Below are 23,939 nucleotides of genomic sequence, written 5' to 3' on the forward strand. Positions count from 1 at the left end.
CAGCCCACTTTACTGCCTTGTAGTAGATTTTTAATTGTATTAGAAATGTAAAGTGTTTTCTTATGGTACTAAATAATCACTGATTTATGTGTACTTTAACATGTGTTAAGAACTCTATATGTACTACCTCACCGAATAATCTCAAAGCTGGTAGGCTTTATAGATTTGAGGCTGATTTGGTTGGAGAAATAAATTGCCAGAGACTAGACTTAATCCCAAAACTCTTGACTCTCATGTGGTCAATTAAGTCTATCTAATATTTACTTCACTCTACCATGATGCTATCAACCAAGCTCATCAACAAATGGGTTTGATATATCTGAATCCACAAGGTCAAACCTGAAAACGTGAGCCTACTAAACTTGGGCTTTGTTCTCCTTCAGAACATTAGCTCTTTCTAGACTGCTTTCAGCACTAACACCCTTCTAAAGGGTAAGTATTTAGTTAGGGCCCTTGAGAAATACCTATGCAAGGGGTTGGGGAGGAGTGGATAAGGATCATTCCTTGTCGGCACCAAATCAAAATGGAACCCTGTGATCTCTTCCAAATGGACTGTAACCCACATGCAACCAATAATCCTGCTTCTGCACCAGGCTGTTCCAAATTTAGCAAAGACCTAACCTGAACTAACTTTACAATTAGTGTTCCAAAAATAAAGTCAGCTTAGGCTTGGTGATCCTTAAAGTGCAGTGTCAATGTAGAAAGCATCATTTCTAGCATCATTCCCACTGAAAATAATTATAGCATTTCTGATATTACATCATATCAGTGAATCTTCAGAGGTTGTGGCTAAAAGGGCTTGAGAACCTGCAGAGGTTGGTACCCCCTCCTCCCATGAACCCTACTTTTCTCTCCTCTTTAGCTTACTGTCATTTGGGCAATTATAGTGCCATTTAAGTGTGTGAAAGAATTCAGAAAACAGAAGACTGTAAAATTTCAACAGAGAATTTTTGGAGTTTGTCCACATTCACTGTCCATGAAATCTGGAGTGTTGAGTTTGACCCTAATGGCTCGAATTCAATAAAAGGATCAAAATTCCTAAAGAGCTAAAACCAAGTAAGAAGTAATTTGGCTTTCAATGTGCAAAAAAGAGAAAGTCAAAATAGATCTGGACCACCATATTCTCTTTTCTTTTTGCACATAGGACGGGTATCAATTTTTAAATTAAACATTTCTTTAGCACTTACTACCACATAAATGACAAGCTTCTATATAAAAGGAAAGACAACCATCACACATTCATTAAAAGGTTTTAGTAGATCATAATTGAAAATACATAGTATGGCTCAAACACTGTCGCTATCTTAAATTTATATAATAGTGGCCTAGCAAAGAAAATAAAGCATGATTAACAATGGCTCAATGATATGCCCAAAGTCAAGGCATGAAGTGTTATACTTGATCTTAAGTTATTAAAATTCCTTTTTTTAATAAACATTATCAAAACTAAAAACAAAAACCTTAATTGTATATAAAGCAACAAATCTTTACAAAATGAATCTTTGAGAATGTGCCAATGTTAAATTACACACATTACAGATGACAGATAAACAAACGCAAAGCAAAATGCAAAGAGGAATGCTGGTCTTGCCCACCATCTTCTTTCTTTGATTTAGATGCTCATCACACACTGTATGAACTGTGGGGTGAAAAAAAGTCAGTGTTACAATGTGTCCAAAGGATCATTAACAAATTGTGTTCTGCACTTTTATTTTATTATGAGAAAAATTCTTTGGTATTATTATAAAAAAGTTACAATGTTGAATACAAGCAGTGAATGGGAAGGAAGATTGTACTATTAAAAATACAACACACCCTAACCACAAGCAAAGGCCCATGAATTAGCTTTAAAAAAAAAAAGGACTAATAGTCTCAGATGATTACTGTAGTTATGAATCTTAATTTTTTCCATTAAAATTCTTCTGAAAAAATAGTTTATGTTTATCCAGCTATTTGCACATTGGCAGGAGCTCCATGTAATAGATGCTTTTAATTAAAAAAATACATTATTTTTAAAATTTCTATATAGAAAATTGGACTTTTTTCAACTTTTACATAGAAAAAAAAAAGTTAAAATGCTATCACTGTTTTTAACTGAGACCTAAGGAAATTAAATGATTTGCCCAACACTACCTTGGTAAGTAAATGTCAGAGCTGGGACTCCTACATCTAGGTCTCCTGGCTTTTCAGAATGCCCTTTCCATTCCTTACATTGGTTCACAAAGGTTCCTGTTAGAAAAGTCCCTCACAGATCTTACAACATTATTGAAATGGGAACTATTTTTGTCCTCTAAGATTTCAAATCACAGGACCCCAGCATCTCTCAAGAATCACAATGACTCAATCGTCATCAAAGTGGTGAAAGGTGGATGTAGCTCATTATGCCAGAGCTGCTCTACTCTTTAACTAAGAGAAAAGGTTACCAACTCTTACAGATCATCAAGAGTAGAGTTCACTTCAAAAGGGAGCTTGCTAAATTTAGTTCAATCAGTGAACACAGGTCCCCTCTCCCATCAAAACCTTAAGCAATTAACAAGACTTACATCATCATATGGGAAATTCACAACACCTTGTTGAGCTGTATCTCTTCTTCGAAAACTATCTGAAAAAGTATGGAAATTAAATGTGTAAATATTCTCTCATGATATTCTCATGATTTTAGATTCTAGAAGAATCCAAATAATACAGGGTTAAATTTAGTAATCAATGACAAAAAAATAGGTTATTTTACAATAAAACAAATTTAGATCAGAGAAAAGGATGAATTTAGGCAGATCTTTCAGAAGGAGTTAGGCAGCATGAATCCTACAAACAATTATAATCCTTATTAAAATGAAACAATGATTTTAGAGTTTTTCTAAAATTTCTATTATTTACAAATTTGGCTTCAAGCTTGAAAATAAAGCTCATTTATGTTGTACAATTAGCCTACAAAAAACTTTCGAAGAAACAAAGAATATATTTGTATACATATTATAAGAAACCAAACATCTGTAGCAGGTAACTCCTTTTTGTGATAACAGCTAACATTTACATAGTATTTTAAAGTTTGCAAAGCACTTGACAGATGTTATTTCATTTCTTCTTCACAATACCCCACCCTGTCCAGAAGAGGAAACTTGAGGTTTAGGTTAAGGGACTTGCCTTGTTGAGGTCCTACAGCCCAAGGCTTCCCTACCATTCTATTCACTGGTGCACAATTATCAAGATTACTAATTAATGACATAAGTTTTTGAATTGCAAACATCTAAAGGTCACATATTAAATCTGGCAGTAAACAGATGGTTGGGAGCCCTCTGCTCAAATACTCTACAACACAGGCATTCAAGAAATGTTTGTGAAATGAAAGAAATTTGTCCTCCCAATTTTATGCAAAGTAAAAATTCTATAATGGAAGAAGAGGTATGACAAAAGTAATATAAGTGTAAAAATTATACACGAGGAAGCAAAGACAGAAGAAACAAAGAGAATAAAATATTAAAGTATCTTCCTTTAAAAAAAAAAAAACCCTGAAATAGCTGAGCAACGTTTTAATTCTTTCTAAAGGAATCTAATCAGTTTGCTTTCGGCAATAAATCATTGGCGTCCTCCTGTGACTTGATCAAAATCAAACAAAAGCAGCATGAAGCAGTTATTTATTTTATCTATTTTGGAGGCCATACAACTTAGTTAAAATTAACTTAACACAGTAAATAATTGTAAATAACTATCTGCCAAAAGATTCTCTATGCCATCTTGGGAAGAACAAACATAAAAGGGGAAGGGGGGGAGGGGAATTAAAGGTGTAGAGAAAGGAAACACACAGGCATTAGTAGTGACGGGTCAGAACCAAGGATCTAGTGCATATCTAGCTAAGGAGGGTGGACCTCTTATCTGTTGCTCCCTATTTGTCCCCTGCAAAAACCCCATCCTGTCTAATGGACAGTACTCCCTTATCTGTACCTTACTCTCCCATGTAGCTGTTAGCTTGTTGGCTAATTCCCAAATTTTCAATAAACTCCCAATTGCTAGACTCTCTCGGAGAATCAGCTATGGCATTAATAAATAAGTTCTTTTGTGACTGTAAGACAATTTCTTGTCATTCTTTCAAACTATAAACCATGACTTTCCCACACATCAAGTACTGTCCATCATTAACGGCACTGTTTAATAGGCATCCAAGAAGAGCAGTGTCACAAGGATGAATGGTTACCAGCAATATTCCTTTCCAGAACATACCAGTGAGAGCTCTAAGTTTTACACAACAGGCAATGTAGTCATCAAAGGTAATCTTTCCATTGGTGCTGTATCGCTTTGCAATTGAAGTCACCGCTTGGGGGCTCAATCTAAATCCTAAATGGAATAAAAAGAAAAGATGACAATGGTTGAAAGTTTATTAGGGATATGAGGAGACACCTGTGACTTTTCCTTTGATGTTGGGAGGGGCCAAGGATCCACTGATATTGTCAGATTCTTTTTTGATGAACTGATATTTTGCTGCTTTTTTCCCTCTTTTTAAAAAAATTTATTTTTTAAAATTATAAGGGATACCTCTCTTTTATTATGTACATGACTGCTTTAATTGTACATGAAAGTTTAATCTTCAGAGGGAGCAGAAGGAAGGATATGGCAGAAACAAGCTACATCATTTTTAAAAAATGTATTTTTAAGTCACTTAGTCTTTTTGAAGTAAGTACTTCAAATAAATTCTATGAACCAGAACCTGTTCTAATTAGTAACATCACATTAATTTCTAGAAAATCTAGGAAAAGAAAACTATCTATGTTTCAGTCTGGATAAACTATGATTTCTAGCAACTAGAAAACGGTTTCATTATAACCACTTACCCATGGTCCCCAGGGCTTTCTGCAGCTCTTGTGGGTCCACTGTCCCACTTCGGTCACTGTCAAAGCTTATGAAATGTTGTCTCCAGCCATTCAACACAGCCCAAAGTTCCTTAAATTCACTAAAACCCATGGTGCCAGACATGTCCCTCTGATTGGCAATTAAGGAACATGACAGGTTTACACTTCCAAAATAAATGCCATAAACAATCAAAGGAACAATCTGAAAGTGAGGAAAATGTTATCATTTCCTGGTTGGTGGGGAAGAGGAGAACTACTAATTATATATTAAGTCATAATCATGGTCTATAATACTTCTTAAGTTTATTTATGCTAGGCAAAATTTTATATTATTTCCAATTTTTTATAAACCACATTATCTTGCATATGAGTTATGACCATAAAATTAAGAGAATCATTCTATTAGCCAGGCCCAGAAATTAAGGCTTGCTAATAGAAATGCATTCACCAAATTACTAACAGAGAGGAACTGGATAAATGACTTACTAAATAATCTTGATCCAAGGTCTCCAATTCCCTAAGCTATTACCCAAAGTGAGGCCTAAAGAAGAACCAAGACCTGGCTCTGCCATCTCAGGGAGCAGCTCAATTCTAATTGGTCTTTAACAGAGCAGGTGGTTTGCCCTTTGGGTACCTAAGGGGGATTTGGAGATGGGCTTTCCCTATCTGAGACCATTCCCCAAGGCTACTTATTAAACATACACAAAGACATCTACATTTGTGCACATACACACATACAGACATATATATTCACACATAAATATGTATGAAGAGGAAGGAGGGTAAGCACAGAGAGAGAGATTATTTGACACTATGTATTAGGCACAGACTAAGTAATTACCTCCCTAAAGCTCCAGCAGGTTGGTGAGGAATGAGTGCTTTATTAGAGCTGCCCTTCTCCTAGAAGGCTGTCCTTCCTAAAGCGTCCAATGGTCCTACTATGAAAGTAACCGCAAAATTGCTGTTAAGGAAGTCAGGCTCATCAGGATGTAATTTCCAAGACTCTATAAGGAACCCTTATTCTCTATAGTAATGGCTCTGGAAATCTGCCAACCTTCCCTTAGAGTAAATATTTTTAAGGTCAGGTTAACCTACTCTGGACACTAATATAACAAGTAGTTGAATTTCTCCAAAATTCTGATGTCATCTATCTCACACATACTTTAGATTTTATACACTCACTAGAATTTGATTTTATACCTCTGGCCTACTGCTCTCAAAATTAATTTTGAATTGGAATTTTTTCTGCCACAAACTGGGAATGACTACCATTTAATCCCAGTGTATCTCAGCTTTCAGCCTACCATGTGTAATAGACACAGGACTAGATACAAAAGAGCTGTAGATATACAAAAACAAAAGGAAGATGTGAGACTAGACGATTCAGGTTCTTTCTAGCTCAAAAATCCCTTGATCCCAGTCACATATATCAGAACTGGTTTGTTGTTCATTTTAGCAGATATTCTTTGGGGAGGAGAAAGATCAGTAATCTGGTCTGCTACAGAACTTTCATTTATAAAATTATCACTGATAATCAGAAAATCTCCAAGTTACAAGTCTTATCAATTGCAAAAGCTTTATCAGCCCAACCTAGTCCTGAACAGGAAACCCCTGAACAATTTAAAGTTCTGTATTGCTCTGGCCACCTTCACCTTAAGCCCTCTGGTGATGAGGAAAGCACCACTTTCTGAGTTAGCTCACTCCGTTTTTGAACGGTTCTAATTTTTTTCCTTTTCACTGAACCAAAATCAGTCTCTCTGCAAATTTTGTGTCTTCTGGGGACAAGTCAAACAAACGATCTCCCTTTCCTATGCCTTTGAAGACAGCTTTCTTGTCCTACCACAGCTCTCTGTTTTCCAGGCTAAAAATCTGCAGTTCCCTCAGCCCATTGTCAGATGGCATGGTCTCCTTACTATCCCAACTGACCTACAGTTTACCAACATTCTTCCTAAAATATGGTACCTAAGACTGATCTAACATGCCAGATACAGTATTATCAGGACAGAATAAAGTAGACTACCAGCTCCTTTTTTCTGACATGATGCCTCCCCTAACACAGTCTTAAGTCACATTTACTTTGTTAGCTAACAATGTCAGAAGGTTGACTCATTCTGCATTTATAACCTACCAAAAACCCCTGTATCTTTTCACAGAAAATATTACCTACCCATGTCTCTTTCACCACAATCTTATGGTAGGAGTTTGTTTTTTGAATCTGGTACTGAATATTACATTTATCCATATCAAATTAGCTTACTGCAATTCTTTTGAATCCCGATTCCGTTATCCAACATGTTAGTTACTCTTTCCAGTGTTGTGTTATTTACAAATTTGACAAAAGCACAGCATTTTGCTCTTCATTATCAGTTAAAATGTTGAATAGCACAGGACCAAGAAAAAATCTCCAGTCTATTGGAGATCTCTTTCCATAATGACATTAATTCACTCAAAATTATTCTTCGGGAACAGTCATTCAACCAATTCCAAATGCACTTAATACTATTCCAAGAGATCCATAAAGCTTGATGTACACAAAATGTAATTATCTGTATCTTTAAATCTAATAAAATAGATAGCATGATTCAGCATAATGCGTAAGCAAACATTTCTTCTTCAGGCTGAAAAACTTTTGTTATGACATTTGTCTCACACATATGGATTCTATTTTAAGTGAATTTGGCTGTTGTGAAAAATAAAATTCATTTAAAAGCATTACTGAACTTATGGAAGCTTTGTCATCTTCTATCTTCTCAATTAACAAATACCATTAATAGAAATTATGGTCATGTCTAAAACTTTCTTGCATTAAAATGGATACTCAAACTTAAAAAGTTTGTCCTGGTTTCAAACACACTAAATACTCATCTCGACCTAAAATAAAACCCCATCAACAATATGCTACCTTCATTTCTCCACACATTTGTTAGTGAGTTTTTCCTACTGAAATAATTATCATCTTCTACAATTTCTATCCCTTGGTCACTTGGTTCCAGTTTAAGGAGAAAAAGTTCAATCTCTCTCTACAAGGCAGCTTACAAATATTTGAAAAGTTATCATGACTTTTCTTTTCTAGGCTATCCTCAATTTCTTCAACCAATGCTCAAGCCCCACAACTTCTGGATAGCTTTCAGTTGGTTGACTGGCCTTCTAAAGTGAAACCATCAAAACTGGACACAAAAACTTAGCTCAGGAATGAATAGGAAACCATCACCTTCCTTGTTCAAAATCCAGTTTTAAAACCTAGACTTTACTTAAGCACTCCTAAAATCAAGATTTTCAATGATTGTAGTGCCACTCTCAGATTTTTATTCATTCTTTTAAGAAGTGGAAGTTAAATATAAAATCTTAGGAAATTTTAATAAAACTAAAAATATTTTATCCATAATCAACATGATCCTTATGTTTTTAATCACCTGAATGATACTATGTATCACTAGTATGCCAAAAAAATTGGTTATTTATTCCTCCACCAAATGACCAGAGATACAAAAGTATTGTGACTGTTTAAAATCATCTTAGCCTTTGCAACCTCAAGAAAAATATTTTATTGGCAGCTCTGAACAGCTTTTGGGAGGATGTTTTTCATTCATAAAAAAACAGGCTAATAAACTTCCTTTATAATCTCAAAATTAAATCAACATTTTAGAGCAGCTTACTTCAATAAAAGTCATTGCTTATGCTAATAGTATTTTGTGTAGCACTGAACAATTACCTTTGGGTTAAACTGTTCGCTACTCTGGGAAAATATCACTGTGTCACAATTATTGTAGTAATTTCAGCATTAAAAGGATACATCCAACATTGAGACCATAAGCCTGCAAGTTTCCAGGTTGAAAGCTGTCAAAGCAAAAAGAGCATAAATTCAATATAGTAATACCATCACATAGTTCCAATTACACTGCATACAGTCAATTTATCCACACATTTATTAAGCACCTAATCATGCATATCAAGAATGTGACAACAATTTCTTTCTGGAATCTATTTAATAAGAATAGAGTAATACATCATTTTTTCAGGATCCTTGGAGAGAAAAAAAAATCATTTCTTTATGTGAATTTTATAGATAACTAAGGCATTGCCCTCCTTTAAGAGATAAAAGTGATTATGTTTACCACTCTGATGGACATCTTTCTAAAATGTATTATCCGCTTCCCTACCTCCTGAAGTACAGGAAACTCTAGATAGGAGAACTGTCTTCACCAATGAAGCACAAAGTGCCCAGAGTCCCATAGCTCTCAGGGACTACCTTCCAAGCTCATCCTTCCTGACTTTAACTCCCATATGCTGGCCATTTTGCCATGCTGCTGCTGTGTTAAAAATGAATGTAATTAAACTTTCTGCTAACTCAGGCTCATCATTGTAACATCAGGACCACTTTGGATTCATCAGAAACTATTGCTTTGTGGAAGACAGATCCCTTATCCCCAAATTAAAAGATGGGAGGCTGTCACACGGCGCCATTACGATGTGGATTTTCTTTCTTTGGCTGTTCTTCTCCCTCAGTGTCTGGATAAGAGGAATATTTCTCAGCTTAGCTCGAGCCAATCAGCATATTAGCACATACTCCCAGGCCTAGCAGAGATGCCCAAGCCAAGGCAAACAGTGGCTTAAATGGAATAAAAAATAAATACACGCACAGAAACTTATATGTCTAATGGAATTCAAAGTATGTGACAGACAGGGCAGAAAACAAAAGATTAATTTGGATAGAGCTAATGCTCTAATGTGAGCTCGTGAAAATGTATTTGGGCCTGAAAATTCATCCAGAGAAGCTTATGAGACTTACAGACTATTAAAGAGAAGCTTTCTTTCCACTTCCCAATAAAATTTAAATCAAGCTTCCATCTTTTAGCAAACAAATAGCAGCAATTATAAAATAAGAGCAAATTATAGTGATTCTTGCTGAAAGCAGATTTTCAATTTTTGAAAAAATTTCTGAATGGATTATTTCCCACAACTATCCTGAGCGCAGGGGCTTTTTCTGGTCCAATGTTGTTCTTTCAAGTACTCATCTTATTCACAGATAAAGGAAACACAAGAGCAATGTCTCTAAAGACCATTATTTTTCCCCCAGACTTCATTTTGCTTCTTATGCTTGCAGGGTTTCTACTAGGAAGTCCCAAACCTCAAAGACCTTGACAATCCCCTTTCACAACCTACATGCACAAACTAAGATTTTCTCAAAATGTTTTCCTTATAAAGCCTGGAAACCTCATTTTTTTACCCTCATTTCACAGAGGAAGAAATACAAACCCTGAAAAGGTGAGATACATGCTGGGGATGATAGACCTACTAAGTGTCTTTAGCGAGGTAGTATACAAAACTTGGTTTATTGACTCTTGGTCAAAGTTTTGGAAACAGAACTTTTCTAAGAGATGCCTGAAAAATATAATGCTGTGTAGGAAGAAGGTCAAAGAGTTCCTCAAAAGTTCAAAGAGAAGAGGCAAGGATGGATTTTAAAGTACAAGTTTACTGCCATATATCTCATTTTTGGTAACTTCATTAGAGCAAGGGGCCACGAATGTGCTCTTTAAAGTTGTGCTAACCCTGGCTCCTTTCCCTTCCACACACCTCCTTGAGCCACCATCTAGAGTGAAGGGAAATCATTTGAAGGGCTTGGACTCTTTGTGTCCCCAAAAAGACAGCTGGGAGAGCAGAAGTTACTTCCCTCTCCTACAGGTACCGTCCCTACCCAATCCCAACTTCTCTAAGTCTTACCCTTCAAGGAAAATACGGGTAAGGAATAGACTGGGATGCCACAGACAGTCCAGTCTCTTCCCAACTTCCCATGTTTAGTTGGTTTTAATCAGGGGATGGTGCAATGCCAAGGAGTGGCAGAACAATGTTCTCCTTCTAGGACTAACACAAGGAACTGCCAAAAGAAGCATCTGATCCAGAAATAAGGTCTGGATGAATTCAGAAAGGAAATACTCCTGGACTGGGCTTTCTGTGTCTGCTGAAGCCCATGGATCCTTCTCAGAAGAATGTTTTTAACTGGCAATAAAATAACAGGAGTATCAAGGAAACCAATTATATAGAAATAAAGATGTAATTTTTTCCCCTTTCCAAGTTCACAGACTCCTACATGGACCCTGCAGGAACTTTATACTAAGATGTGCCCCAAATGTCTTTCTGGTCATGAGTATAATATTCTCAATAATATGTTAAGGAAAAACAGTAACAACACAATTTAATTCTATCCATAATTTCCCCATCTGTACTTGTTTTCATAATGAGCTTAACAGTAGAAAAGATATACAATTTCTGTATTACAAAATGCGACACCATGTGTCATAATTACTATTGTTTTAAAGCTCAAGAGGGACTCTACTGTTATTTCAATTGGGAAGAAATAATCCATGAAATAGCCAGAGTAGGCAAATTAACCCAATCATAAGGTCCAGACGAATGAATGTTTAATGGTATAGTTATTTAACTGAAGCAATCCCCAAACGTAGCTTTCGCAAATTAAGATTTCAGAATCTAAACTAATCTGGCCTGGTCCAATAAGTATTTATTAAACATTTACTAGATGCAAGATGTGCTGTGGATAGGGATTATAAAGACACAAAGTACCTAGTCTCTCCCCTGGACAAGTACACACTCTACTCGGGGGTACAAATAATACGCCTACGTGTGGGTCTGGGATGGGAGGCGCTCAGGAAGCTGCCTGTAGCCCAGGTCAGGTAAGCGGGGGCTGGGAGGCAGCTGCAGCTCCCAGGGCCCGGGCCAGGCTGGGGATGCCTTGGTGAGAAAGCCCGAGGGCCGAGGGTGCAGTATGAGCTAGAGTAGGGGAGCTGCAGCCAGGCTGCAATGGGCTGTGGAGTCACCAAAGTCAGACTGCTTTACAAGAGCATAGCAGTGGCTCGGGGCAGGAGGAACAAGAGGCCAGGAAGCTGGGGCTGGGGGAGGCTGCTGCAACAGCCTGGGCAAGAGACAGGCCTGATCCTGCATCCCGTTCTCGGTCACATGAGCACAAAGGAGCGACAGACGAAGATGAGGGAGTAGGAACGTGACTTGGTGAAGGGGTGGAAAAACCAAAAGGAGCAAGAAGGCTTAAGGACGGGTTGGCTCTCCTTTGGTTAGATAACCACTCCCACATTTATGTATTTAACTAGCAATCATTCCTGAGGGAAAAAATGGCCACGAATAAATGGAGAGCACGAAGATTTAGCCCGGTCAAACACAATCTCTTGACATTTAAAATGACCAATCAAGCTTTTTTCAGATACACAAGCCAGGTTATAGCTCAGCTGAAAACACTATAGCATTAAGTCTCAAGAAAAAATACTGCTTGAGGCAAGCAAAGCTGTCTTACAAATTATCTACCTACAGGTGTGTCCAAATAATACAAGATAAGGTTCAAGAGGAAGATGAGACTTCAGGAGAGGAGAAAACTTGAAGGTGTAAATAATTTATATAACCAGTAATCTATCCCATAGTCACTGAGTTAATTGTTAATAAAGACACAATTTAACAAATAGATGGTGTCATGGAAAACCAGAAATCGGAGGTTTTAGTTCTAGTTTTATTACTCAACAAGGACCTAGAGGATATCCCTATCAGTCCCCAAACTTCCAGTACAATGCAACAAATGCCTACTCAGCTAGATTCAGGGCTTAACCATTGTGGGCAATTGGAAAAGACTGAATTCCTGATGTCTGGAAGCTTACAACATTGCAGAAAGAAAAGTCATGTTCACAGATAACTAACATGATAAGGACCCTGGAAAGGTGCTGCATAATGCAATATGGAGGTCCAAGAAAGCTAACATGACTCAGGGAAGCCTTCATGGAGGAGATGAGCTTTTAAGGGTGAGGAAAAACTCAAAGGGTGGTGCAGTGGATGGAGCACTGGGGTTCAAATCCAGCCCCAGATACTTACTATCAAGTCACCTAATCCCCACGTGTCCTGGTTCCTCATCTATAAAATGGGGACACAATGAAGAAGGAAATGGCAAGCCAGTCCAGTATCTTTGCCAAGAAAATCTCAAATGGGGTCACAAAGAGTCAGATACAACCGAATGACTGAACAAACCCAAGAAACTCAAAAGAAAAAAAGGTCATTATTTCAGGTCCAGAGAACAGTGTGGGTGCAGGAGGAAAGAAGCCCAGGGCATGACTGGGGAGTGCAGTTTATTCTGGCAGAAGAGATGGGGTCCTACAAAGCAAGTCTGAATGGGAGGGGCGTCCCAGGGTGGGGAAGGCCTGGAATGAGTAGGAGCCTTTTTAGCCCAGGGAGGCTGGAAGGACTTTGGGGGCCAGCAGGGAGGCAGGAAGGGCAGGTCAGCGTGAGGGCCACAGAGGGACAGGGAGGGCCACGGGGGGCAAAAGGGTAAAGCTCTGCCAGATCCATGTCAGCATTTCAAGCCCCTTCCAAGCAGCCTCCCACCCACTTTCTCTGGGTTTACATGTCACTGTGGGCTCTCAGTTGGGACACACGGCTCTGGCTGTTCTTCACATGTGACCATCCATCTCTAGCAGGTCTCCAAGTGTGGAATCTATTCCTTCCTCCCCTTCACTCCCAGAATCCTTCAAAAAGCAACTCACCCATCTTTCCTAATTTCCCCTCTTCCCCTGCTACTAGACCATTCCTCCACCCTGACAGGACCCAATCCTTTATCTGTTTTTATGCATTTTATAGATATTCCTACTACCTAGATGGAATGTAAACTCTGTATCTTCAGGGCCTGGCACACAGCAGGTACTTCATAAGTGCTTATTGACTGACAGTGATAGTAGTAACAATAATAAGGAGAAAATTAGGAAAGGGCTGTTAATTCTTTTTTTGTAGTTTATCTTTAGCTTCTTTACCTACACAGCTGAGATAAGTCTGCTGGACCTTCACAATTATAAAGAGAAGCAAAGTCCTGAGTTTGAAATACTGAGTTCTTCAGAAGGCACATTATTACATATGGACTGAGGCCTTCATCTATTCAATTCAGATAGTCACTGTTGAGGATACCAACTCCCAAGGACGCCTCTATCACCACAGAAGGGAAAAATTCCCAGCTGCATCAAAGGCTAAAATGCCCTAATTCCAACCCAAAAGAAAAGCCTTTGTACACAGAGGCAGATGAGCGCTTAGAACTTTGTCCCTGCTGTCACCAGCACAGGATCAGAGGTTGGAAGGAGTCCTTAGAGACTGCACTGCCTCCTGCTTGGATGACAGGGGGGAGAGGAGTCTGACTCAGGTGTCACTGGGCCAAAGTTCTCTGGGTGTTATGCCCAGAGTGCCTCCCTATGAGAAGGCTGATCCCAAAAGGGCTGAGAGAGCACTTCATCCCACTTTACAAGTATGGAAGCTGAGGCCTGGAGAAGGCAGGTGGCTTGTCCAATGGCACACAGTCATCAAATGGCATAGGTGAGATTGGAACCCAAATCCTGAGACTCCATATCTAGTACCCTTTCACATGAACATGAAGAACAATGCTCAGTAAATGCCATTCTCCCCCCACCCCCCATCCCCATACTTTTTTTTTTTTTTTTTTTAATAGCCTTTTATTTACAGGATATATACATGGGTAACTTTACAGCATTAACAATTGCCAAACCTCTTGTTCCAATTTTTCACCTCTTACCCCCCCACCCCCTCCCCTAGATGGCAGGATGACCAGTAGATGTTAAATATATTAAAATATAAATTAGATACACAATAAGTATACATGACCAAAACGTTATTTTGCTGTACAAAAAGAATCAGACTCTGAAATATTGTACAATTAGCTTGTGAAGGAAATCAAAAATGCAGGTGTGCATAAATATAGGGATTGGGAATTCAATGTAATGGTTTTTAGTCATCTCCCAGAGTTCTTTTTCTGGGCATAGCTAGTTCAGTTCATTACTGCTCCATTAGAAATGATTTGGTTGATCTCGTTGCTGAGGATGGCCTGGTCCATCAGAACTGGTCATCATATAGTATTGTTGCTGAAGTATATAATGATCTCCTGGTCCTGCTCATTTCACTCAGCATCAGTTCGTGTAAGTCTCTCCAAGCCTTTCTGAAATTATCCTGTTGGTCATTTCTTACAGAACAGTAATATTCCATAATATTCATATACCACAATTTATTCAGCCATTCTCCAACTGATGGACATCCATTCAGTTTCCAGTTTTTAGCCACTACAAAAAGGGCTGCCACAAACATTCGTGCACATACAGGTCCCTTTCCCTTCTTTATAATCTCTTTGGGATATAATCCCAGTAGTAACACTGCTGGATCAAAGGGTATGCACCATCCCCATACTTTCACTTAAAAAGTTAAAAATATGGGGGCAGCTAGTTGGTGCAGTGGATAGAGTGCCGGCCCTGAAGTCAGGAGGACCCAAGTTCAAATCTAGCCTCAGACACATAACACTTCCTAGCTGTGTGATCCTGGGCAAGTCACTTAACCCCAATTGCCTCAACAACAACAACAAAAACAAGTTTATTCCATGCTATTGTGAAAAGAGCTGTGATTTTCATACTCATAGATATGATCATTTAGATTCCTCAGAGTGCCCTTTTCTGGCTTGGGAATCAGAAACTCACAATGTGGCTGAATTTTTTTTTACCAATTTACCAATTGTCCTGACAATGGGGCCTCTCTTGGGCTGTCCTCTATGGTTGTATGATAAGTGAAGAGACGCAAAGTCTATAGAAACTGTTCCTGTCACACAATTCTGGTGATGTGCCCTGGGCAGGATTTGAAACCTAAGAATTGATGTATTAGCTTCCACTCCTGAGAGTGTGTTGAGAAGCCGCCCAAGCCCTGGGAATGACTATCACAATCCCTCTTCCTCCTTCCTCTACACTTAGGATTTATGTATAAAATTTCTGCCTTCACAGCAACAGGCAAAATCTACTTCCCAGAAAAGCTTCTAGTTTGCAAACTGCATCTTTCACTCTGAAATTGATGTTTTTTTGCAGATTGTTATCAGGATGTGTCTTTTACAAATCCATGTCCACCTGTGGATTGCAGTTTTATTTCCTGACAAAAAATTGTGCCGGTATACCTGCTTGGTTTTGTGTTTCTGAAATTCACTGATATTATTTAATTATGTGCTTGTTTTAGAGCTGTGAAGTGTTTACTTTGTGGACAGCTAGCACAGTGTGGATTACTTAATTGTGTTATTATTTTTCTTTACGGTATATTGGTGTATTTTGTATGTGTATATTGTGTAAAGTAAAATTAATTACTTTAATAATTAAACAATATTATTACATTTTTCCTTTGAAATGAGACATGTATGTTTTGAGGGCAAAGAGAAGGTTGAGGCAGTTTCGAACAGCTCTCCCCCAGAAGGAATGGGTGTCTTTCAAAAGTGTAAGAAATGTGGCTCTGACTGTCCCTCATTCTGCAGGACTGTGTTGCTTTAACTAGTGACAACTCCAAATTTTGCTGGCCCTCTTGGGGAAACTTTGGTAAGATCAAATTAGAGTATCTACAGTAGCAACTAATAAATAAGGAAACTCAGGCTCTTGAATGAGAAAAATGGTATATGCAAAGGCAAAGAAGAGAACATAGGTCTGAATTAGAATCAATGGAAGAAAAGACTAAACTGCTGAAAATTTTCTCCTTACCAGCCCCCCAATTAGCCAACTACCTAAACTATACCCATCTTTACCAAAAGAATCCTCCAAGAATGTTTACATCCCCTTTCAAAGTTAAAGTCAAAATTTCCCCAGGAAAATGACCAAGAGCAGTAGCTCGATCAGGATCTATGGTCTCAAACTCTGGCAGCATGGGGATCTCCAGGTTCTAACCAAGGAGTATCTCAGTTTCCCCAGCGGGGAACCCATAAGCTTTACTGAGTATTTCAACGCACCCCATAATCATATAGACCTGGGTATTCAGACCTGAACCAATTCACGGTTGCCTTCGTCCAGAAAGGGGAAGGTGAATAATTGGTACCAAAAAGCTGGCTGGGAAGATCTGGACGAAGACCATAAGATAGACTGGGATTAAATGAACAAATTCAACACCACACAAAATGTTCCCTAACATCTGGCCATCGTGTTTCTGTGACATGCAAGGTGGGCAACCCAAACCATGTTGATTGCTTGGAAGGGGACAAGACTCACTGAGCACAGTAAAGAGACCTCCAGGAGAAGGCATGGAAATAGTTTATGGAAAATTATGGATTTAAATGAAATCTTAGATGTCAGCAACAAGCAGCAATTCAGCAGAGATATTAAGATTCCTAATACTGCTGACCAGAACAAAAGCCTTCAGCTTTCTTAATACAGTCTTAATAACAGTCAAAATACAAAAAAAAAAAAAAAAAAAGAGTATTTGAATTATGGACTTACGTTTATAACCTCCAGCAATGCCCGATTGTGTCAGACATCTCTGCAACTCATCAGCATCTATCTGCCCATCCTTTTGAAAAACAAATAAACAGGAAAAAAGGTCACAATAATTTCCTTTTCTCATTCTAGTTTCACTTTCAGTATTCTATTCACAATGCTGTGGCTTAACAACAGGAGCCTAAGAAAGCAAGGGATCACCTATTCATTCTAAAGTGTCATAGAGAACTGTGTAAATGGGAAGTTTCCTTAAGCTTCTTCTATTTCTACAAAGCACAGGTATAAAGGGGGAGGTGCAGTACTGTCAGAAACAAGCAGGGGTCTCAACCTTTCTACAAATGAACAGCAGACAGGTGACCTCATCCCCATCTCTTCTGACTTCCAAAGGAAAAGAATCGAGTGGAAAGTGATTGGAAACCATCCCACTTAACTGAAAAGCTGAGTCGGATCAGAGCAAACCCCTCCTCCCTGCTCCAGTTTCCCCAAGAGATAACATGGTGTCACAGACAGGAAGCAAAGCAAAGTTTCTAAGAATTCGGTTAGCGTCAAATACTACAGTAGGGCAAGAATAATGAGGATTGGGGAGAAAAACCACTGGAAGAAGCAGTGGGTGGTGGAAAGGACCTGAGAATGTCATGACTCACTCCAACGTGGCCACTGAGCAGCTCACTAGCTTTGGGGAAGCCAGCATCAAACCAACAAGTTGAGCTAGATCCTCAACTCATTCCCAGATCTCAAATACTATGATTCAGTGACTAAGAGGTTTATTAGGAAGCTTGCATTAAATTTCTGTCTGATTTTCACATAAAAGAAAAGGATTATTTGTGCCTACAGAAGACTTCAACATTCTGAATTAAAAATAATTCTAACAAAAGGGAAGATCACAGATCTCTTTAAAAAAAAAAAAGTATAATTGGAGACCTGTACTTTAGTATTCCCCTTTTACTATATGATTTAATTGGAAACTGTATATATTTTCATCCTGAAGAAAAGCATAAATATGCATGCATACATACACACATATACAAAATCAACTTCATTTTCAAAGTTAACCCAACCTTCAATTTTAGGTTATTTAAATATACTTATACATGGTGATGCCCCAAAATTACTCTACTAAGAATATTTATATTAAAGTTGAAGTCTTCAAGTACCTTAACAGGGTTCAAATACTACTTCTAACCTTGCTACCTAGATGATGAGAGAGATCAGGAACTCTCTCCAGATCTGTTTCTTCATTTGGAAGGGGAAAAGTCTGAGCCAGGCTTCTGAGGTCCTGCTGCATTCAAGACTTCTGAGTAATTCCAGATACATTCCCCAATTTGATTTGGCATGAATATTTTTATGCACATAAGCTTCTGTCCTAATCAAACATCTCCCAGTGATATCTGATATGTATGGAATAAGGCTATTATTGCTTCAGTCACTAATGCTCTCCTGGTAGTTGCTGGGAAAAGCTGCCAAAGTCAAGTGTTTTAGACATAAATTATTTATACATATGATCAGAAATCTTTTTACCTTTCATCCTACTACTTAGGAGAAAAAAACCAAATGATCTTAGTAAACAAAGTGCTTCATCCAAATAGGGCAAAAAGCTTAATTTCCTTTTCAGAGAATTGGGCAAATTATTTCTTTAATACTTTACAGTTACCTGCCACCTACTTAGTTGCTTCTCTATGCATGGTAGGTTGAGAATAAAGAACAGGAGCTGCATGTTAAACATTCTGCGTTTCTTCAACCTCACCCCCATAAAAAAATCTTCACAACCTAAAGCTCCCACAGGCAGAGAAGCACAAGAGACTGGTCCTGTTACCAGGTTCAACAAGTTACAAAGGAAGAGGCGGGCTGGTGGCAAGGCGGATGAAAGGTAAGCAGGCTGGAGTCACTTACAGGGCTGGGTAACAGGCCACCTAAAAATACTCCTGTTTTAGCTTACCTCAGCATGGGGTGTCACAGATCCTTATCACTAGAGGATTAAGTAGACGCTCAGTGGGGTGCTCATCTCTCCAGCCCCATTTTCCAGCCCATTTCTCCCACAGCTACTTTAACTGTTTTCCTAAGACATCTCCCCTCTAGGCGTGAGGAAAAACAGAACTACACAAGCCTGAAAGCTTAATCACCTTAAGTCATGGTCACATGGTCTTATTTACTAAACAACCAGGGCCTCAAAGTGACTTACTTCCAGAGTGGGACCCTCCACATTCTGGTACTTGGGTCTTGGTCCACAACCCCAGTAGGGCACGGAGGCCCAAAGGACCCCAGAGTTCCTTTAGGCATTAAGCCTGGGAGGGGAAGACAAAGCCCAGTGAATTGCTGCTCAGACATCCAGTTTCTCAGTTTCAACTAAGCCCCATCTGGGGTTGTCTTGTCAAAGATATTGAAGTGACTGGCCATTTCCTTCTCCAGCTCCTTTTTACAGGTGAGGAAACTGAGGCACACAGGGTGAAGAGAATTAGCCAAAGTCACACAGATCAGAACTCAGTAAGAGGAGTCCTCCTGCCCTAACTCTGGCAAGGGTGGAGCAACCTGAATTCAAATTCAGCTCCAAACTCTTACTCCCTGGGTGACTCTGGGCAAAGCACTTAACTTCTGCCTGCCGCTATTCTTCAATTATAAAATAGGAATTATGATGGTACCTACCTCCTAGAGTTGCTGAGCAAAGCTCACCCAAGTGCCTGGTACATAATAAGTAATTAATAAATGCTTATTCCTTAGTCCTTCTATAATTTACCCCCCCCCCAAATGATCACCCACCATCTTCTTGAACACCTCCAAAGAGTTAAGAAACTCACTACCTAAAGGTTAAGTACATTCCAACTTGGGGCTGCCAGGCTAGGAAATCCTTTATTACGCTGGGCCTTTCTATTTCATTACTCTGCTTTAATTGCGGCCTCAGAGTCAGCACAAAACAAGTGTTCACCAATAAGAAATTCTTCAATAATAACATCATTCTTCCATCACAGACAACTGTGAAGACTTCTGGAAGGCAGCTCCCTGTGCCACCTGTGGGGTCTTTCCCCTCTAAGTATTTGATCCCTCGCTGCTCCTCAGGATGAGAGTTCCTGGTCACCCATGTCCCTCCTACAACAAACTTAACACAAGATCTCAGACTAGGACTGGTCACGGAACCACCCTGTAAAAACCAGGCTTCGATTAACAAAGCCCAGAATGGTGTCAGTCCTGTGTCAGGAGGCCACATCACACTGCTGACTCCCTCAGTCCCTGGGTCTTTTCTGCAGGATCAGCTGCTGAGCCAAAGCAATGTCACCCCTCCTTAATTCAATGAACCCAAGTGGAACTTTTTCCCATTCAATGTCACCTGATTAGACTAGGCTCATTATGTCAGTTCTGACTCTTTCTGTATCTTGTATGTCAATTAGGGAAACAGCTTTCCTTCTGAAGTTCCCGTCATCCCCGAACCTGAAGCCTGAGGGTGGGGGACTGAGTGTGGACGAGCAGTCAGGACCCAGTCCTGACTTAGATCAGGTCTAGGATTCTGAGCAAGTCACTTAACTTCTCAGCCTCCTGTTTTCCTCTGTAAAAGAGGGACAATAAAAGCACCTCCTTTACCCAGCCTAGGCTTATTTAAAGCGCTGTATCAAGGACAATCACTATTATCCTTCTGTATCAGTCACATTTCAACAATTATAAAGCACTGGTTATTTACAAGGATCTGTGCCCAGCACTTGGATCACAAAGGGAAAGAACAAGAAACAGCCCCTTCTCTCCAAAAGTGGAGCTCTGCCCACACAGGCAAATACAAAGTGGAGGGACTGCCTGCCCTGGAGCTCTGGGACTCTGGGGGACATTCTCAGAGGTTTCCTGAAGACATTTTCATCCTGCTCTGGGGCAGCCCTGATGAAGCCTCAGTCTGTCCCAGCTTGTCCCTCACTGCACCTCTCGGGCCTGGGCAGTCAGTGCAGGAGGGGTATCAATGACATCCCCATCCTAGACCCCAGACAAAGTCACACCCAATGAGGGAGTGCCCTGAGGATGGGGGATGGGGAGAAGCCAGGCTGGCAAGTCCTGTAGAAGGGGGCTCTCAGAAAAGGCCTTTTAGAGGTCTCCAGAGGAGAGGGGGCTCTCTGCTTCACAAAGACAGAGAGATACTCAGGGGAGCCATGGCTGCGAGGGCGTGAAAGGGAGTGATGGGAAACAGGACTGCAAAGGGGGAGAGAGACATTCTGTTAAACATCAAATCTGAAGAGTCTGCATTTTCCCCTAGAAGCAATCTGCCTACTCTTTTTTAGGAATATCAAGGTAGCAGCTGGGCAGAGAATGGAGTGGAGAGCAGAAAGGGGATCAGGAGCTACCACCATGGTCCGGGTGAAAAGTGATAAAGGCCCCCCATTCTGTCCCCTCCCCACCCCACGCTGATGCCTTTCTTCTGAGACTACCTTCCATCTACTTGGGATGGATCTTGTATATATAATATTATATATGTAAAATTGTACACATTATATATTATACACGTACATAAATTATACACATTATTTTTTAAATTACACACATATGTCATACATATATTATTATATATCACAATATAGTATATATACATGTATATATATATATACACATACACATAATTCATACAGTGCCCTCTCCTCTGGGAAAGTTCTGGAGACAGCAGGTTTTTGTCTTTCTTTATAGAGCAGTAACTTAGCAAGGTGCCAGGCACACAGGAAGAGGCTCTTCAAGTTGATTCCATGGATGTGGGGAAAATACAAGAGAAGAACTCCTGCTACTCAAATTCATCCTCTTAGAGAAGGCAGAGGAAGGAATGGAGTTCTAGTCTTTTAGCCTGAAGATATTTTTCAGTAATCCATAAAATGGGGGGAACAATACCAAATAGCCTCCGGTCCTGGAGAAAAGCAGGCTGACAGTATTTACGTAAGATGCAAGTGGTGCAGTACAGTAGTTAGAACACAGGTTTTGTAACTGCATTCAAATTCCACTCAACCACTTGAGGCTGTTTCTAAATCGACCTCGGTTCCCCATTTGTAGAAGAGGAGTGGGATTAAATGGCATTAAAATGGTCCCTAAAGAGTCCTTCCAACTTTAAATCCATTGTCTTAAAAGTACAAGAATCGGAAAAGGAATGAGGGGCTTCTGATTTACATTAGTAGAAAAAGCATTGTAAGAATTCTAAAATAAGTCTCTGACAAGTTCTCCAGGTAGGAGTTATAGCTTCTCTCAGTTTCTTCCCTTAAAACTACACACTCACCAACCTTTCAAAATAACTTTCAGCTAGTCTCTATGACATCTGCACAAATCTTCAAATACTGAAGGGATGGGTTTTATTTGCAATCAGTTGAGCTCAGTTTTGACCCAAGCCAAAATAAATGATGAGTAATACATTTCTTACAATTTCTGAGGATGGAAAATACTTGGATCTCTCAATCTTTTTTTTTTTTTTACATGAATCATTATTCATGTAAAGGACATAGAGAATCATGTGGATTTTTTAAATATTTAAATTGATGGATTTTAAGAGAAAAAAGCTGATCTAAAAGAAAAGAGAAAATAATAATGAAAGACTAAGCATAGGGATCTATGCAAGGTCAAGCCTAAAAAGGAAGCAAGCAGGGTCCCCATCTCCAGGACAAAGAGGTAATGTGAACTCAAGATAGAAAATTGGCCATTTTTTTTTTTTAAGATCTGGCTCATTCGGGAATTTGTTTTGCTTCCCTATGCATATTTATTTGATAGAAGAGTTTTGTTTTTGTTTTTCTTCTTTACACTTGGGAGAGAAAAATAAATGCTTGTTAAAAGAGAAACTAAATTAAGGAAAGAGAAGCAACGTAGAAGTGAAAGAGCTAAGCCACAGGTAGGTAGGAAAAGAATGTTTGCAAAGCTGCAATTTCCGTTTTGTTCTGTTTTTTTTAAGGAGGGTGCGAGGTGTGGCTGCATCCCCAGTAAGTTACAAAATAACAACAGGGTGGCCAGTCTTTTCAAAAAAAGATAAAAACGGAAAACTAACCTGTCCAGCTACAGCAGCAAAGTATCCGTATAATGGATCCTGAGTTTGTCCCGGAAAAGCTGGGCCTCCGGGGGCACCTCCGTACTGCGGACCAGAAAACACAAGCACCTATTTAGCTGCTGAGCTGGGAGACCACGGATGGTATTTCCCACTGCCCCGGCTCTTCGTTTGGTGGCGGGCAGCCCGGGATGCTCTCCCACGGACGTGGGCGGTTCCCGCGGGACCCCCGCTGCGCAGCATTGGCTCCCAAAGGGGGACAAACAACTTCTGCTGGGGCTAGCCTGGAGGCCGCCCCGGGCTCCTCCCCTAGGGCTCGGGAGCGCTAGTCCTTCGGGGCTCCCTAGTGCCCAAAGCTGCTTTCCTGTGGGGTACAAGTTCCCTTTATCCAGGCTCCCGGGCCTCCCAGAACTCCCAAGCCCGGTCCCGGGCCAGAGGCACCTCGGCTTCCGCCGCGAGCCAGACCCTCCCCCTCGAAGGGCAGGCGGCCGGGAGCTGGGCTAGGACCCGTGCCCGGGAACTCACCCCGCCTTGGAAGTAGCCGCCTCCGCCAGCGCCAGGATGCCCTGGATACGCCATGACCGCGACAGTGACCGTGGCAGTCCCCAAGTCGCCGCAGCCACCTCCTTCAGGCCCAGCCCTAGCTCCCGCCGGAGCTCTCCGGACAGTCGGGACCCGCCCTCAGAACGTACCACTCAGAGCCTTTGGGTGTGGGGGTATGACTGGCGCATCGCCCCTCCCCTGGACCACCGCCTCCTCGAGTTCCCAGCGGCCCTGCATCTCCCTCAACACTCTTTCTCCCTCTTTCATTCCAAGTCTTTCCGTACT

At 40.1% G+C, this 23,939-nt stretch overlaps 1 protein-coding gene across 1 annotated transcript; it reads right to left on the minus strand.

Moving 5' to 3' along the window:
- Positions 1 to 1,234: 1,234 nt before the first annotated feature.
- SRI (sorcin) lies at positions 1,235 to 23,791 on the minus strand. The gene is made up of 8 exons (XM_003771915.4): positions 23,637 to 23,791; positions 23,115 to 23,198; positions 17,138 to 17,207; positions 8,638 to 8,681; positions 4,827 to 4,974; positions 4,219 to 4,332; positions 2,544 to 2,602; positions 1,235 to 1,639 (listed from the first exon to the last, which is right to left on the minus strand). The coding sequence occupies exons 1-8, from the start codon at positions 23,688 to 23,690 to the stop codon at positions 1,613 to 1,615; spliced, it is 600 nt and encodes a 199-aa protein (XP_003771963.1). The 5' UTR covers positions 23,691 to 23,791; the 3' UTR covers positions 1,235 to 1,612.
- Between the last annotated feature and the right edge of the window lie 148 nt (positions 23,792 to 23,939).

This window comes from Sarcophilus harrisii, chromosome 5, assembly GCF_902635505.1.
Source record: "Sarcophilus harrisii chromosome 5, mSarHar1.11, whole genome shotgun sequence".
Taxonomy (NCBI): Eukaryota; Metazoa; Chordata; class Mammalia; order Dasyuromorphia; family Dasyuridae; genus Sarcophilus; species Sarcophilus harrisii.

Bases quoted from the DNA above. Each gene is read 5' to 3' on its own strand.
- SRI (XM_003771915.4), bottom strand. From the start codon at position 23,690: ATGGCGTATCCAGGGCATCCTGGCGCTGGCGGAGGCGGCTACTTCCAA. The intron at 4,975-8,637 runs GTATCCTTTTAA...ATTGCCAATCAG, and splicing joins TTATGGTCTCAATGTTGGAT to AGGGACATGTCTGGCACCAT. The intron at 4,333-4,826 runs GTAAGTGGTTAT...TATTCCATTTAG, and splicing joins GAAAGCCCTGGGGACCATGG to GATTTAGATTGAGCCCCCAA.